The sequence below is a fragment of the Mytilus edulis genome, chromosome 3 (assembly GCF_963676685.1).
Source record: "Mytilus edulis chromosome 3, xbMytEdul2.2, whole genome shotgun sequence".
Lineage (NCBI taxonomy): Eukaryota > Metazoa > Mollusca > Bivalvia > Mytilida > Mytilidae > Mytilus > Mytilus edulis.
The window spans coordinates 95,838,026-95,851,164 of NC_092346.1; the positions used below are offsets into that span (position 1 = coordinate 95,838,026).

General features: G+C 31.7%; 1 protein-coding gene across 7 annotated transcripts in view; it reads right to left on the reverse strand.

The window, feature by feature from the left end:
- LOC139517852 (dynein axonemal heavy chain 2-like) overlaps positions 1-13,139 on the reverse strand; it is an 89,921-nt gene that overhangs the window by 9,754 nt on the left and 67,028 nt on the right. For 4 of the 7 annotated variants that reach the window (XM_071309313.1, XM_071309312.1, XM_071309319.1 and 1 more), the window contains 15 exons: positions 12,414-12,539; positions 9,383-9,598; positions 8,897-9,047; positions 8,525-8,674; positions 8,174-8,306; positions 7,606-7,950; positions 7,056-7,182; positions 6,468-6,654; positions 5,209-5,414; positions 4,374-4,499; positions 3,879-4,076; positions 3,288-3,479; positions 2,442-2,626; positions 2,067-2,096; positions 1,186-1,411 (listed from right to left, as the gene is read on the reverse strand). In XM_071309313.1, coding sequence (XP_071165414.1) covers positions 1,186-1,411; positions 2,067-2,096; positions 2,442-2,626; positions 3,288-3,479; positions 3,879-4,076; positions 4,374-4,499; positions 5,209-5,414; positions 6,468-6,654; positions 7,056-7,182; positions 7,606-7,950; positions 8,174-8,306; positions 8,525-8,674; positions 8,897-9,047; positions 9,383-9,598; positions 12,414-12,539 — 2,598 coding nt within the window. Of the gene's footprint in view, positions 1-1,185; positions 1,412-2,066; positions 2,097-2,441; positions 2,627-3,287; positions 3,480-3,878; positions 4,157-4,373; positions 4,500-5,208; positions 5,415-6,467; positions 6,655-7,055; positions 7,183-7,605; positions 7,951-8,173; positions 8,307-8,524; positions 8,675-8,896; positions 9,048-9,382; positions 9,599-12,413; positions 12,540-13,139 lie in introns of those variants that run through there. The other 3 variants (XM_071309315.1, XM_071309314.1, XM_071309316.1) reach the window with 2 other exon arrangements.

Genomic DNA, 13,139 nt, shown 5'->3' on the forward strand with positions numbered 1-13,139 from the left:
TATCATAGGGAACATGTATACTAAGTTTCAAGTTGATTGGACTTCAACTTCATCAAAAACTGCCTTGACCAAAAACTTTAACCTGAAATTTGCACTATCATTTTTCTATGTTCAGTGAACCGTGAAATTAGGGTTAGCACTCTAATTTGGCATTAAAATTAGAAAGATCATATCATAGGGAACATGTATACTAAGTTTCAAGTTGATTGGATTTCAACTTCATCAAAAACTACTGTGACCAAAAACTTAAACCTGAAATTTGCACTATCATTTTCTATGTTCAGTGAACCGTGAATTAGGGTTAAAACTCTAATTTGGCATTTAAATTAGAAAGATCATATCATAGGGAACATGTATACTAAGTTTCAAGTTGATTGGACTTCAACTTCATCAAAAACTACTGTGACCAAAAACTTTAACCTGAAATTTGCACTATCATTTTCTATGTTCAGTGAACCTTGAAATTGGGTTAAAACTCTAATTTGGCATTTAAATTAGAAAGATCATATCATAGGGAACATGTATACTTGGACTTCAACATCATCAAAAACTACAGTGACCAAAAACTTTAACCTGAAATTTGCACTATCATTTTTCTATGTTCAGTGAACCGTGAAATTAGGGTTAGCACTCTAATTTGGCATTAAAATTAGAAATATCATATCATAGGGACCATGTATACTAAGTTTCAAGTTGATTGGATTTCAACTTTATCAAAAACTACCTTGACCAAAAACTTTAACCTGAAATTTGCACTTTCATTTTCTATGTTCAGTGAACTCTGAAATTGGGGTTAAAACTCTAATTTGGCATTAAAATTAGAAAGATCAAATCATAGGACACGTCAACTTCATCAAAAACTACCTTGACCAAAAACTTTAACCTGAACGAACGGACGGAAGATCGGACAGACGGACGGACGGACGTACAGACCAGAAAACATAATGCCCCTCTACTATCGTAGGTGGGGCATAAAAATATAATTCAGTGGAAGTTCAATGATAAATGTTATACAGGGTTTTAAGATTATGCGTATAGTTAATGGGCGGGATCCGTAGCTGTTAAAAATATGTTTAACAATTCATGGTGAGGCGGTGGAGCATAACTCCCCAATGATGATAGACAAATCTTTTAGTGCACTTTAATTTAACAGTGTTGTCATGGCTGTTAAGGATATGTTAATACCTTATCTTCTCGACTTTCACCACCAGAAGCGGCAGACACTTGTGGCTGTAAACCTAGTAAAGTATCAAACATCAATCTTGTCTCCTGAATCTGTGATGTTATGTCAGCATTTGGATGTTGTCCGAAGGCTTCAGGATGATCCACATTAGGTAACATACTCACATACTCCTTGTAAGATGACAAGGGACCATCTTTAGGTATGTAATACGTTGGCAGACATGATAATCTGGAAAGATATCATACTATCTTAATATCAAATATAAACATATGGATAAAATAAAAACATTATTATACCACAAATATTCTACAACAGTCAGTAAAAGGCTTGTAACTAATGTTAGTATCTACTATTAAACTTATAAAAATACATTGAAAGTAATAAATTTAGCTTTGAATAGTAATATAACTTCAACGATTGAAGATACAAAGTTTCTTAACCTAAACAAGAAAATATTCTGTAATATAGCTTTATATTTCAATGGTATATAACCAATTCTAAACTAATCCATTTTCAGTTCATATGAAAGAAAGGGGCTGTTGCCTCCACTATTTCCTCACAATATCTATAATCAACAAATAATTAGCTGAAAATTCAATTCTTAAACAGAAATTTAAAACATAATCCAGAACAATCAAACAGTAAACATTGTGAAGAACTGCAACATGAAGTGACTAGTTGGTGATAGTTCTATAATGTACTCTACCTAAAAAATATTTTCTTATCAAAATTTTTGTACAAAGCATTTGTATAACATTAATGGTGTAATAGTGAGTTTGTGTCATGTTTTGAACCACTAGAAATCCATGTTCAACAATAAACACTAAAAACTTTGAACATAAGTGGACAAACGTGACCGGGCTCAGTAGCCATGGTAACTTGCCTGTAGTTATGGTAAATTTGTCCAGATTCTCTGTAATGAAAGTCATTCTAGTTTTGCACAAGTTATTCAGTTGTTACCTTTAATTCATAATGTACAAAACTCCTTGCCCAGTTATTTTTTTTCCAGCATCAAAAAGTAGATAATGTTTAAATATTGATTGATTTTTGGTTGATATACATCAAGTGGCAAATAACTGATGCAAGAATATTTTACAAATATTATTATAGATTGATAATAAAAGAGACAATAACAAAGTTAAATCATCAATTAGTATCATATTTTTAACAAGGAAAATATTAGCAAATATTAGCAATTATTAATCAATTATTATTGACAATTATTTTTAAGAGAGTTTGTTTCTTATACATGACTTACTTGAAGAAGGCCGCCTGTAGTACACCATCATGGAAATACTCATTAATATAGGTAGTAAGTAATCGTCTATCAAAATCATCTGTCACATGACCACCATAGTTTATTCCAGCGATGAGATATTTCAGTGCATCCCATGGTGTCTCATCATAGCCATCAAGATAAATACTTAATAGGTTCTCAGATACCTATAAAAACAGACAGAAACATTTAAACCTGCATACATCTACTCAATATGTCCTAAAAAACCTTGCACAGCACCAATTGAATATGTAACATCTAAATAACTTTTTTTTCCTCCTCAAACTTCTTATATTTAGTGCAAAACAGCCAAATCTGCCAGAATAACAACAGTGCAAGACCCTAATGGAGTCATGGGTAGTAATGGTTGTTAAAAACACTCTTGTCGCCAGAATATCCTAGTTTTGAGGTCTTGTCATTAAGATATAGTGCTACAAAGTGTATTTTACTAATATTAATGTGAGTAAAATATTAATTTGGAAGACATACCTGCCAACATTTCAAAATGCCCATGGGGGTTTTACATGTAAGATGATTGCCATGGTTCTACAAAACCTTTAAGGGGGCCTTTAAATTTATTTTCATGTTGTTTATTTGCTTCTTCATTCTTTCCCAATGCTATACCAATAGTAAAATTTATTGTTTTGTTTTAAATTGTGGACAAAATTGCTACTTCTAAATTTCCAATTGGGATCCTTCATGGGGGAAATCCCCTACAAATAGTGACAGTTGGCAGTAAGGGAAGAAGTTGTTACTTGTATATATTTTGACCAAATAATATCAGTGAAATGGAAATTTTAGGTAAAATATAAAATTTCAAATATCTACCTCAAAATCTGCATCATTGAATTCATAGGCAATATTCCATCCTAACATCAAAAACTTCTTTCTCTCTAACAATACAGAATGGAAGAAACACAAAGAAAACAGAAGTTTTTTGTATTTGTCTTGTTTTGGACATCTTACAAACTGCTGTTCTGTTACCAAGTTGTATAAACGTTTCATATTTGCTTTCAGTCCCTGCAAAATACAATTATGATAAGTTGTATAAGTGATCCATTTCAACTTTCAGTCCCTTTAAAAGACTATAATGATAAGTTGTGAAAACTGTTCATTTTAATTTTCAGTACTCTGCTGAACACACTAGTCATAAGTTAAGTTTAGTATAAAAGTCCATACAAATGAACTGTTTTATTGGTACGCAAGGTAAATTAACTGTATACCTCTATCATGGATTGTAAAATAGCAGTTCACAAATGTCTAGGTTTCTGCTTAAATCTGCAGATTTATTGACCATTTAAACACTTACCAAATATTTGGCTTATTTTTTTTCTCAATTCTTTAACTTAGCTATTTAATGGGAGATAACTCTAACAGTATAACAGTAAGTTTAAATAAATATTTAAAAAGCGCCTTTACCTTAGGAGGTTCTGTTGTCATTTTAAGACCTGTCTGTAGAATAGCTATTGGGAAGTCTGGATGAGGACTACTACTTAACCATAACCTGAACTCTGGGTGAGGCTCAGGCTTCTGTATCTGTAACTGTTCTACTAACTTGTCTAACTGCGGCATCCAACTCAAAGATAAGTGACAGTTAGCCAAAAATACCCAATTACCCTGCAAAACACAATTATATTGTCTAACTGTGGCATCCAACTCAAAGATAAGTGACAGTTAGCCAAAAATACCCAATTACCCTGCAAAACACAATTATATTGTAAAATAAGCATGATGATCATTTCAAAAATAAAAAATAATCAGGCAAACCAGAACTTTATGAATGAATTCAATTTTGCCAAACTTTTCTTTTTGATATAAATTATGATTTAAGTCTGGAATTCCAAACAAGTTATCAATCCTAAATAGAAAATTATATTTGCAATTATGCTTTCAAATATAAAAACAAATACCTACCTCTCTGATACCTTCTTTAATCATCCTAGTAGCAATAGGTGCCTGACCTTGACCTAAAGATAAGGCATGGAATTTCTGAGCCAAACCTTTGGCTTCTGCTAATTGGAGAAGTTGGCTTGTTGGATCCTGAAAGAAATAAAACATGTCTCATTTAGCAATCAATTTTCATTAGTAATCAATAAAAGAATTTAACATTACAATACTTCATAGGAAAATATATTCATAAAAATCTCCTTGAAATGAGAGTAATTCTATAAAGTGCATATAATACATTTCAAAATTTTATAAAAATAATTTCTTTTTCCATTAATTTTAGATGGGATACAACTTTTAAACCCTCCAAATTCATACCCAACTAGATAAGAATGGCTTCACAATTTATTCTTAAATAACCATTTGCTTTTCCAACACAAAAGTTATGATAATAACCCCACTTAGTCTTTTCAGACAAGACCAGTTTCATAATATCTTGCAATTAATTCTACCCTTAGGATTTTCTGTAAATAAAGCAACATTAACATTAATTTTTTTTTTTAGTAAAGACCATTATTTATAAATCAGTAATTTTTTACCCCTGATTGTCATATTGTTGAACTGTTACCCCAGCAAGTAACATTTGACCCTAGATATTCATTATGCAAATAATTATCATTCAAAATTAAGCATCTCAAGTTTTTTTATATATAAACCCACCACACCAGGAGATAATACAAATATACTTTGAGTCTTGGTGGATCTTTTTCTGTCTATCTGGGCCATATCTAAGACAGGTGGCTTATTTAACTTTGACCTCACATTATTTATACTGAATCTTTTACTTTCTAACTATACTTGCCACTCCAGGAGATAACACAAATATCAGTGGTGTCTTGGTGGTGGAATCTTCTACTACCTGGGCCATATCTAGGACAGGTGGCTCAGTAAACTTCGACCCAAGATTGTTAATAATGAATGAAGTGGCACAGAAAGAAACACGGTCAGGACGAAGTGATCGTACAATTAACATTCTCTGTAACTCATTACATGCATTGTCCCATTCACCTGAAAGATATAGGTAGAATCATACTATAGGTACAGGACATTAATACAAATGATACATAGTTATAGCACAGTAATTTACCTAAAATATATAGGTAAAATCATACTATAGGGACAGGACATTACTACAAATGATACATAGTTATAGCACAGTAATTCACCTGAAAGATATAGGTAGAATCATACTATAGGGACAGGACATTACTACAAATGATACATAGTTATAGCACAGTAATTTACCTGAAATATATAGGTAAAATAATACTATAGGGACATGACATTACTACAAATGATACATATTTGAAAAAAAACTTTTGAAACTTGTTGATTAATACAGTAATTTCTAATCATGTGTGATTTTGCAGCATCTTCAAGTCCAAGTTGTGTTTGTATGTGATTCTAAAACTCTTCAAAAAATTTCAAATAAGCCAAAATCATCAAATAAATTGGAAATTTATTTTAGTGCTGTGAGAGTATGTGAAAATGAAACACTAAATCTGAATGAATAACCGATTATATTTTGTAGATTATAAATTGTTATGCAATGCTATAAAAAGAAAGAAGAAATTATGTTTTTTTTAACCATTATATCTCTCTTAGTGGAGCTGGAAATATGGAGATGTTTTACTTTGTAGCTAAAAAAAGGTTGGTAAGTAGGATGACAGGACTTACTTGGAAGTGGAGATGTTTTACTTTGTAGCTACAAAAGGTTGGTAAGTATGATGACAGGACTTACTTGGAAGTGGAGATGTTTTACTTTGTAGCTACAAAAGGTTGGTAAGTATGATGACAGGACTTACTTGGAAGTGGCGATGTTTTACTTTGTAGCTACAAAAGGTTGGTAAGTAGGATGACAGGACTTACTTGGAAGTGGAGATGTTTTACTTTGTAGCTACAAAAGGTTGGTAAGTATGATGACAGGACTTACTTGGAAGTGGAGATGTTTTACTTTGTAGCTACAAAAGGTTGGTAAGTATGATGACAGGACTTACTTGGAAGTGGAGATGTTTTACTTTGTAGCTACAAAAGGTTGGTAAGTATGATGACAGGACTTACTTGGAAGTGGCGATGTTTCAGGTTCAGAAGATGTATACCATATATTCCAGTCTCTAGGATACTGTTCAAATGATGTAATGATTCCATGGAAGTTGGTAAGTTTGTCTAGCTCTGTTATATTATCCCAAGCTGTGTCACCTAACCAGGTAGCACAGGGATTATCCATTTGGTTCTCTCTATCCATCACCTAAAATGTATTTACATGATATCAAATTAGTTTCCCTTTTTTTTACAAATTTTTACAGATCACATTGTTTACATCAAGCATAATTGTTAGACGAATAAGCAATTTTAATCGGCCTAATCTTTGTAAAATTCTTTTACTTATAAATAAACTGATGAGATAAGCCAAAATGACAACAACAAAACAAAATGATTAATTTCCAAGTGTGTATGATTGTTTTCTGTATTTTCATAGTGTTTCTCATCATCAAGTACCAGTTGAAAATGTTTGTAAATGATTACATAACACCACATCAATGTCATTGATATGGAAACGTTATCATTTTTTTGTTGATTCTAGACTAAGATATCAATCTTTTTGTTTTCAAAGTAAGAATAAAAAGTTAAGTTATTGAATAAACTTACCACACCCCCTCTTAGGAAGAAGCTGTATTCATCTGTGTTAATCTTATTGGCATTCTCTAAAATCTTCACACACATTTGGAAGGAAAATAGTAACTTGTGTCTCTCAAACAGACCTCTACATGCATATCTGTAAAAAAAAATGTGGGTCACTTCATCCTTTTTGTAGCAGGAGTGAGCAGCTGAGATACAGAATTTCCCACCGATTTCATATATTTTGAAAAACAAAAATGCATACCCTATCATATACTTTTATGACAAAAAATATAACTATAGGAATCTTGTTTCTGCTATTTCATTGAGAGAAACATAGATATAACAAATATGTGATGCATTTAAGACTATAGTTCTAGTTGCAATTGTGAAGAATTGACATCTGATTAGTTTCAGATACTTATGATCCAATCCACATCATATATTTTATCTTCATTTCTTGACCTCATCATTTACCATGAGGCTAGCAAAAAGTGACCTATTCCTGTAGCTCATCCCTAACACTCATTAGATACCAATTGCCCCTCCCCCTAGAGAGTATTATATATATGGTACTTACCTGTACACAGCATATGTATGATATTCATTCAGATTGTTGATTCTCTCCTCCAATTTAGAACTTTTCTGACTTTTGTCAATGGATAATAAGAACAGTTCAATATAGGCATCCAGTGAGAACTGGTACATGGGGTCAATGCGTCCCATGTCATTTAACACAAAGAATAAAATAGAGGCTCGCTCGGCCGAGGGTCTGTACCCTTCTCTAGCTGCATCAATCTTTACTTCATTTTGTTCTGAAATTTGTAGTTTTTCTGAGACTTCCTGTGAGGTGATTTTAGACAGCTGAAGTGTGTTGACCAGTTGTTCGTCATCCAATAGAGATCCTTTTGTCTCATTCAAAAGTCTGAAAAATTCATAATAAATTATAGTACAACAGTCTAACAAAAAACAACCTGTAATTCATGTTACTTATAATTTTGTAAACTCTGTGTTAACAATACAATACACAATATAGATATAAAATTTATAGGATATTACTATCAAATCAAAATATAACTCGATATTCTGGGTCAGTTAAAATATAACAAAAAAGAGGGAACTCTAGAGCTTTTGTTAAAAAGACAAACCTGAGAATTTCATCTTCGCATTCTTCTAACTTTTTCTTTCCACTGGCAATACTCTTCACCAGCTGATCTTTCTGTTCTTCTAACTCAGCTCTTTCTTTCTTTACAACAATACCCAACATTTGGGCTTCAAGACCTGTTAAATAATCAAATATGTTTCAAAATGCATAGGATAGCTCAGTTTTCATAATGTTATTTTAGCATACTTGTCATTTAGAAAATGTAGTTTAAATATACTGGTAGCAGCTGCAACTGCTCATACATTACATATTCAATGAAAAATTAAACATACCTATCTTATTCTTGTTTTCACCACATATGTAAATTAACCTCTTAAAGTTTATAAAATCTTACCCTGCTCCTTGACAGCAAAGTTGACAATGGTCGTCTTCGTGGAGATTTCAGGTGTGTAATGTGGGTTACTGAGTTTTGTTGTAATGTAAAACTTAAATTCACTGTTATACTCTATTTCCTTGTCTCCTAACCTAATCATGTAAGCACCACCTAAAATAAGAAAAACAAGTATTTAAGGCAAAACAACAATATTTTATGTCTAATATTGGGATGATGCAAAAACAATAAACGTCTGAGCTATAGACTTCATCTTGTATTTAAATTTCTAAAAATGCCATCTATTTGTAGAATAAGATTGGTTGAATTTTGGAGGTTTGTGACCCTGCAGCACAGAAGGCAATGAACATCAAATTTAGGACCACAATATCTTACCTATTTTAATCAATGATTTATTGAGGATAGGATCCAGTGAAGGGTCTAGTTTTTCCTGTACGTTTTGTAACAAAACAGGCAGACCAAATTGTATTGCTGATTCCATAGTCCTCATGTAGTCAGACTGTTGTAAATCTACTACCTTCAAACCCTGCAAAATATACCAGTTTACAATAAGTGAAATTGTAATATAAAGTAAATAATGCAGAAACACATATTAATTAACAGCACCTATAGTTTACAGTAGAAAAAACAATAAGTTTACAATTAATTCATCAATTGGAATTCCTACATGCTAGAATTTACAAAAATATTCAATCAAAGAAAATACATTTCCATTTTTTCTAAATTATTTCTCATTTAAATGGTGTTGTTTTCAGGCGTTGTTATCTGAAAAATAATGCACTATAATTTTCAAAGGATATTCAACCAGCTGGATACAACTACAGATCCACAATGACAAGACCCATATTTATTATAACTTACTCTGGACGACTCCATGCTCTTAATCCACTTAATGGCCTGTCCCTGTGGATCAACCATGAGTGGCCACCTACTTGCTGACGTTACAATTACACCATTTTCTGTAGAAAAGCTGTCATTGGGTAATCCTTGAATGTTCCATTCTCGTACACTTGTAGGTTTGGCCATAAACTCACAGAAATCAAATGATGGGTCTGTTGGGATGCCTAGTTTAACAATCTAAAAAAGACATTCAAAAATTCTAACTGGATGCATGATTAAAAATAAACAGCTGCGCCATGAGCGCATGATACGCCCGACGTCTTATGTGGAAGTCTTATGCAATGCAATAATCATAAATAGTTTATGAGAAAGTTTTAAGCAATAACCATATATTGTTTTAGAGACACGGCTGGACATGTGAAACCCCCCACCCTGTTCTTTTTACAAAAACTAAATATTACCAAAATAAAATTTTGAATCAAAACCAAAAAGTATACAGATCTTTAGATTAATATATCAAAGAAGTGTGTAAAGTTTTAAGCAATAATCATGACTTATTTTTGAGATACGGCGCGTCATGTAAAAAACCCTCCCCTGTTTTACAAAATACTCAATAACTCAAAAATAAAATTTTGAATAATCACCAAAAAGTATACAGATCTTTAGATTAATAGAACAAAGAAGTGTGTAAAGTTTTAAGCAATAATCATAAATCGTTTTTGAGATACAGCACAACATGTAAAAAAAACCTCCCCCTTTTTTACAAAATACTAATAACTCAAAAATGAAATTTTTAATCATCACCAAAAAATATACAGATATTGAGATTAATATAACAAAGACATGTGTAAAGTTTTAAGCAATAATCATAAATAGTTTTTGAGATATGGCGTGACATGTAAAAAAAACCTCCCCCTTTTTTACAAAATACTCAATAACTCAAAAATGAAAATTTTGAATCATCACCAAAAAGTATACAGATATTGAGATTAATATAACTAAGAAGTGTTTAAAGTTTTGAGTCATAATCAAGAATCATTTTTGAGATACAGTGCGACATGTGAAAAAAACACACCCCTGTTTTAGTTATAAAGTGCCGTAACTCAAAAAGTTTAAATCTCATTTTCACCAAAAAGTATACAGATCATTTGACCATCATAAGAAACAACTATATTAAGTTTCATGAAATTTGGATAAGTCGTTCTCAAGTTACGGTGCGACATGTTTAAGCCGGACAGACGGACAGACAGACAGACAGACGGACAGACAGACAGACAGACAGACAGACAGACAGACAGACAGACAGACAGACAGACGGACGGACACCGGACATTTGTATACCAAAATACGTCCCGTCAAAATTTTGACGGGCATATAAAAAAGGAAGATGTACGTAGAATATTGTCATTCTTTGTTCAATCATGAATAGTTACAATTCTAAATACATTTGTAATGATGCATTTCCTTCAATTTGTAAACAAAGCCATGGTCTTTATTCAAACACAACATGGGGTGTACATGTGCTAGACATTACAATGGAATTTGCTGAAAGGAGCATAAAATTATTGGAAAACAGGCTCAACATTTAATTTATAACTAAGTTCTTATGCAACAGATATTACAGTGGGAATTTTTTCAGTTAGAAATATTATAGTGTCATGTTTTATGTTCCATATTTCTAACTTGTGCTCTATATCATGCATCATGATTTCAGTTGTGAAAACTTTAAAACATGCCTTAATAATCAAAATCTATCTAATATATCACTGTTACATAATCTCTGAAACTATGTACAATAAATAGTTTTTCTTGATTTTACTATTATTAAATATATCTTATTTATCTAACTATATCTTTTAGACTAATATATATATCTTTTAGACTAATATATATATCTTTTAGACTAATATATATATAGAAATATATATATAGAAATTGAAAGCCATCAACCAATAAATTCTATTGACAATAAGGGTGTTTCCTGAGTGACATTAAAAGTAAACATTAAACATAAAGATAATGTGATTTATAGGAATGGTTTTAAAGGATGTGATTTTTCCTTATTTCCTGACAATAAAATAATAAATATTGAGTGTGGCAGGTTTCTTTTTAAGCCTTTAAAAATGATTCCAATTTTATTTGATTTATGAATATTACACTGGTTTTCCTACAACTTGGAAGCAATTTCTGCCAATGCATTGCAAAATATTTAATGTAAGGGTGACTTACTGACTTATTTGGAACATGAGTTGTTTTCTAAATAAAATTTCAAGCAATTCCTGCCAACACAATAACTAGAAATTGAATATGAGGGAGGCCTTATGACTAATTTGGAACATGTGTTTTCTTTTTCTGCCAATACAATGGGGCTGGATATAGAATATGACGGCTACCTACTTGCTATTTTGAACATGAGAGTGGTTTTTCACTTTTTGTCAAGCAGTTTCTGCTAACATTACATATCTAGATATTGAATGATGATTCAGTTTCTTGACAATTTTTCTAAGCATTTTCTGATAATACTAAATAAAATATGTGACAGAGGCTTCTAGACACATTTTCATGCTTTTGTGACAATACAATAGCTGGATACTGGATGTGTGCGGTTTATGGACATTTGTCTAAGCATATTATTAACAAGTCTCTTACCTCCTATAATAAAAAGAAAAACAAAGTTTTCATTTAGTTCTAATATTGAACTCACTAAAAATCTTAAGCATAATTACGGAACAAATTTGGATAACAATTATCTTAATCACAAATTCAATGTGTAGAATAGTAGTCTGAAAAATGAAACATGCTTAATTACTTCTACACGAATTTTACTTAAAACTTGTTTCAAATTTTAAATCTAAATAAAAATGATGTATTTATAACAATATTGCTTTTTTTCTGCACTCATATGAAATATTCCTATGACACACATGAATAAACTTTAAAGGGTGGACAAACATGTTAGCTGAACCATTTGTTCAATTTTTTAAAGAATGGTCCCTTTAAGAACAGTTATCTTCGTAGACTTATGGTACTGAATTCCCTAATGTGTAAATACCTCAGCCAGCCATATCTTCTGAACCATCTGATCTCTGTACTCTGATAAGAATGGTCCCATGTAGGACATAAAAGCTGCTGCAATCAGACAATCTCCTGGTAAGAAACCCATTCTCAATTCTAATTGCTGCAAAATACATAAAAAAACGTTTTCTAAAAGAAAATTATATGCAACAATTTAAAACGTTATTTATAATAAATATAAATAAATACTTTGCCATCCAAATAATTTTGAAGACACTTAAAATCAATATGTTATTATCAAAAATATCGTCTAGACAGTCTAGACTGTCTTACTCATCTTATTCCATCCCCAACAAATTCTTCTAACAGTTCTCCCAGATTGTACTCAACAAGTCCTCCTTACAGTTTTCCCAGATTGTCTTTCAAGTACAACTTAACCTCACAGTTTCCTCCCATCTAATAGACCACTTTCGAGTTTGTCCTTGGTCAATTATGCATGCCTTTATGACGTCATTTACCAGTAAGAGGGGATGGCCTGTATCCCTGCACTATTAATGTTCTTCTTACTGATTGTGCAGGATAAACTAGAAATAATTGTTGTTATGTAGGTACTTAATCACCCTAATGACAACAGTGCTAATTGTCAATTATGAGAATTTAATTTTCCGATTATTTCATACAATATAGCATTATAGTTTTCCAACCACTTGCTCAACATTGGAACGGATGTGATGACACCCCTAAACGCAGGAATGATGTTCAC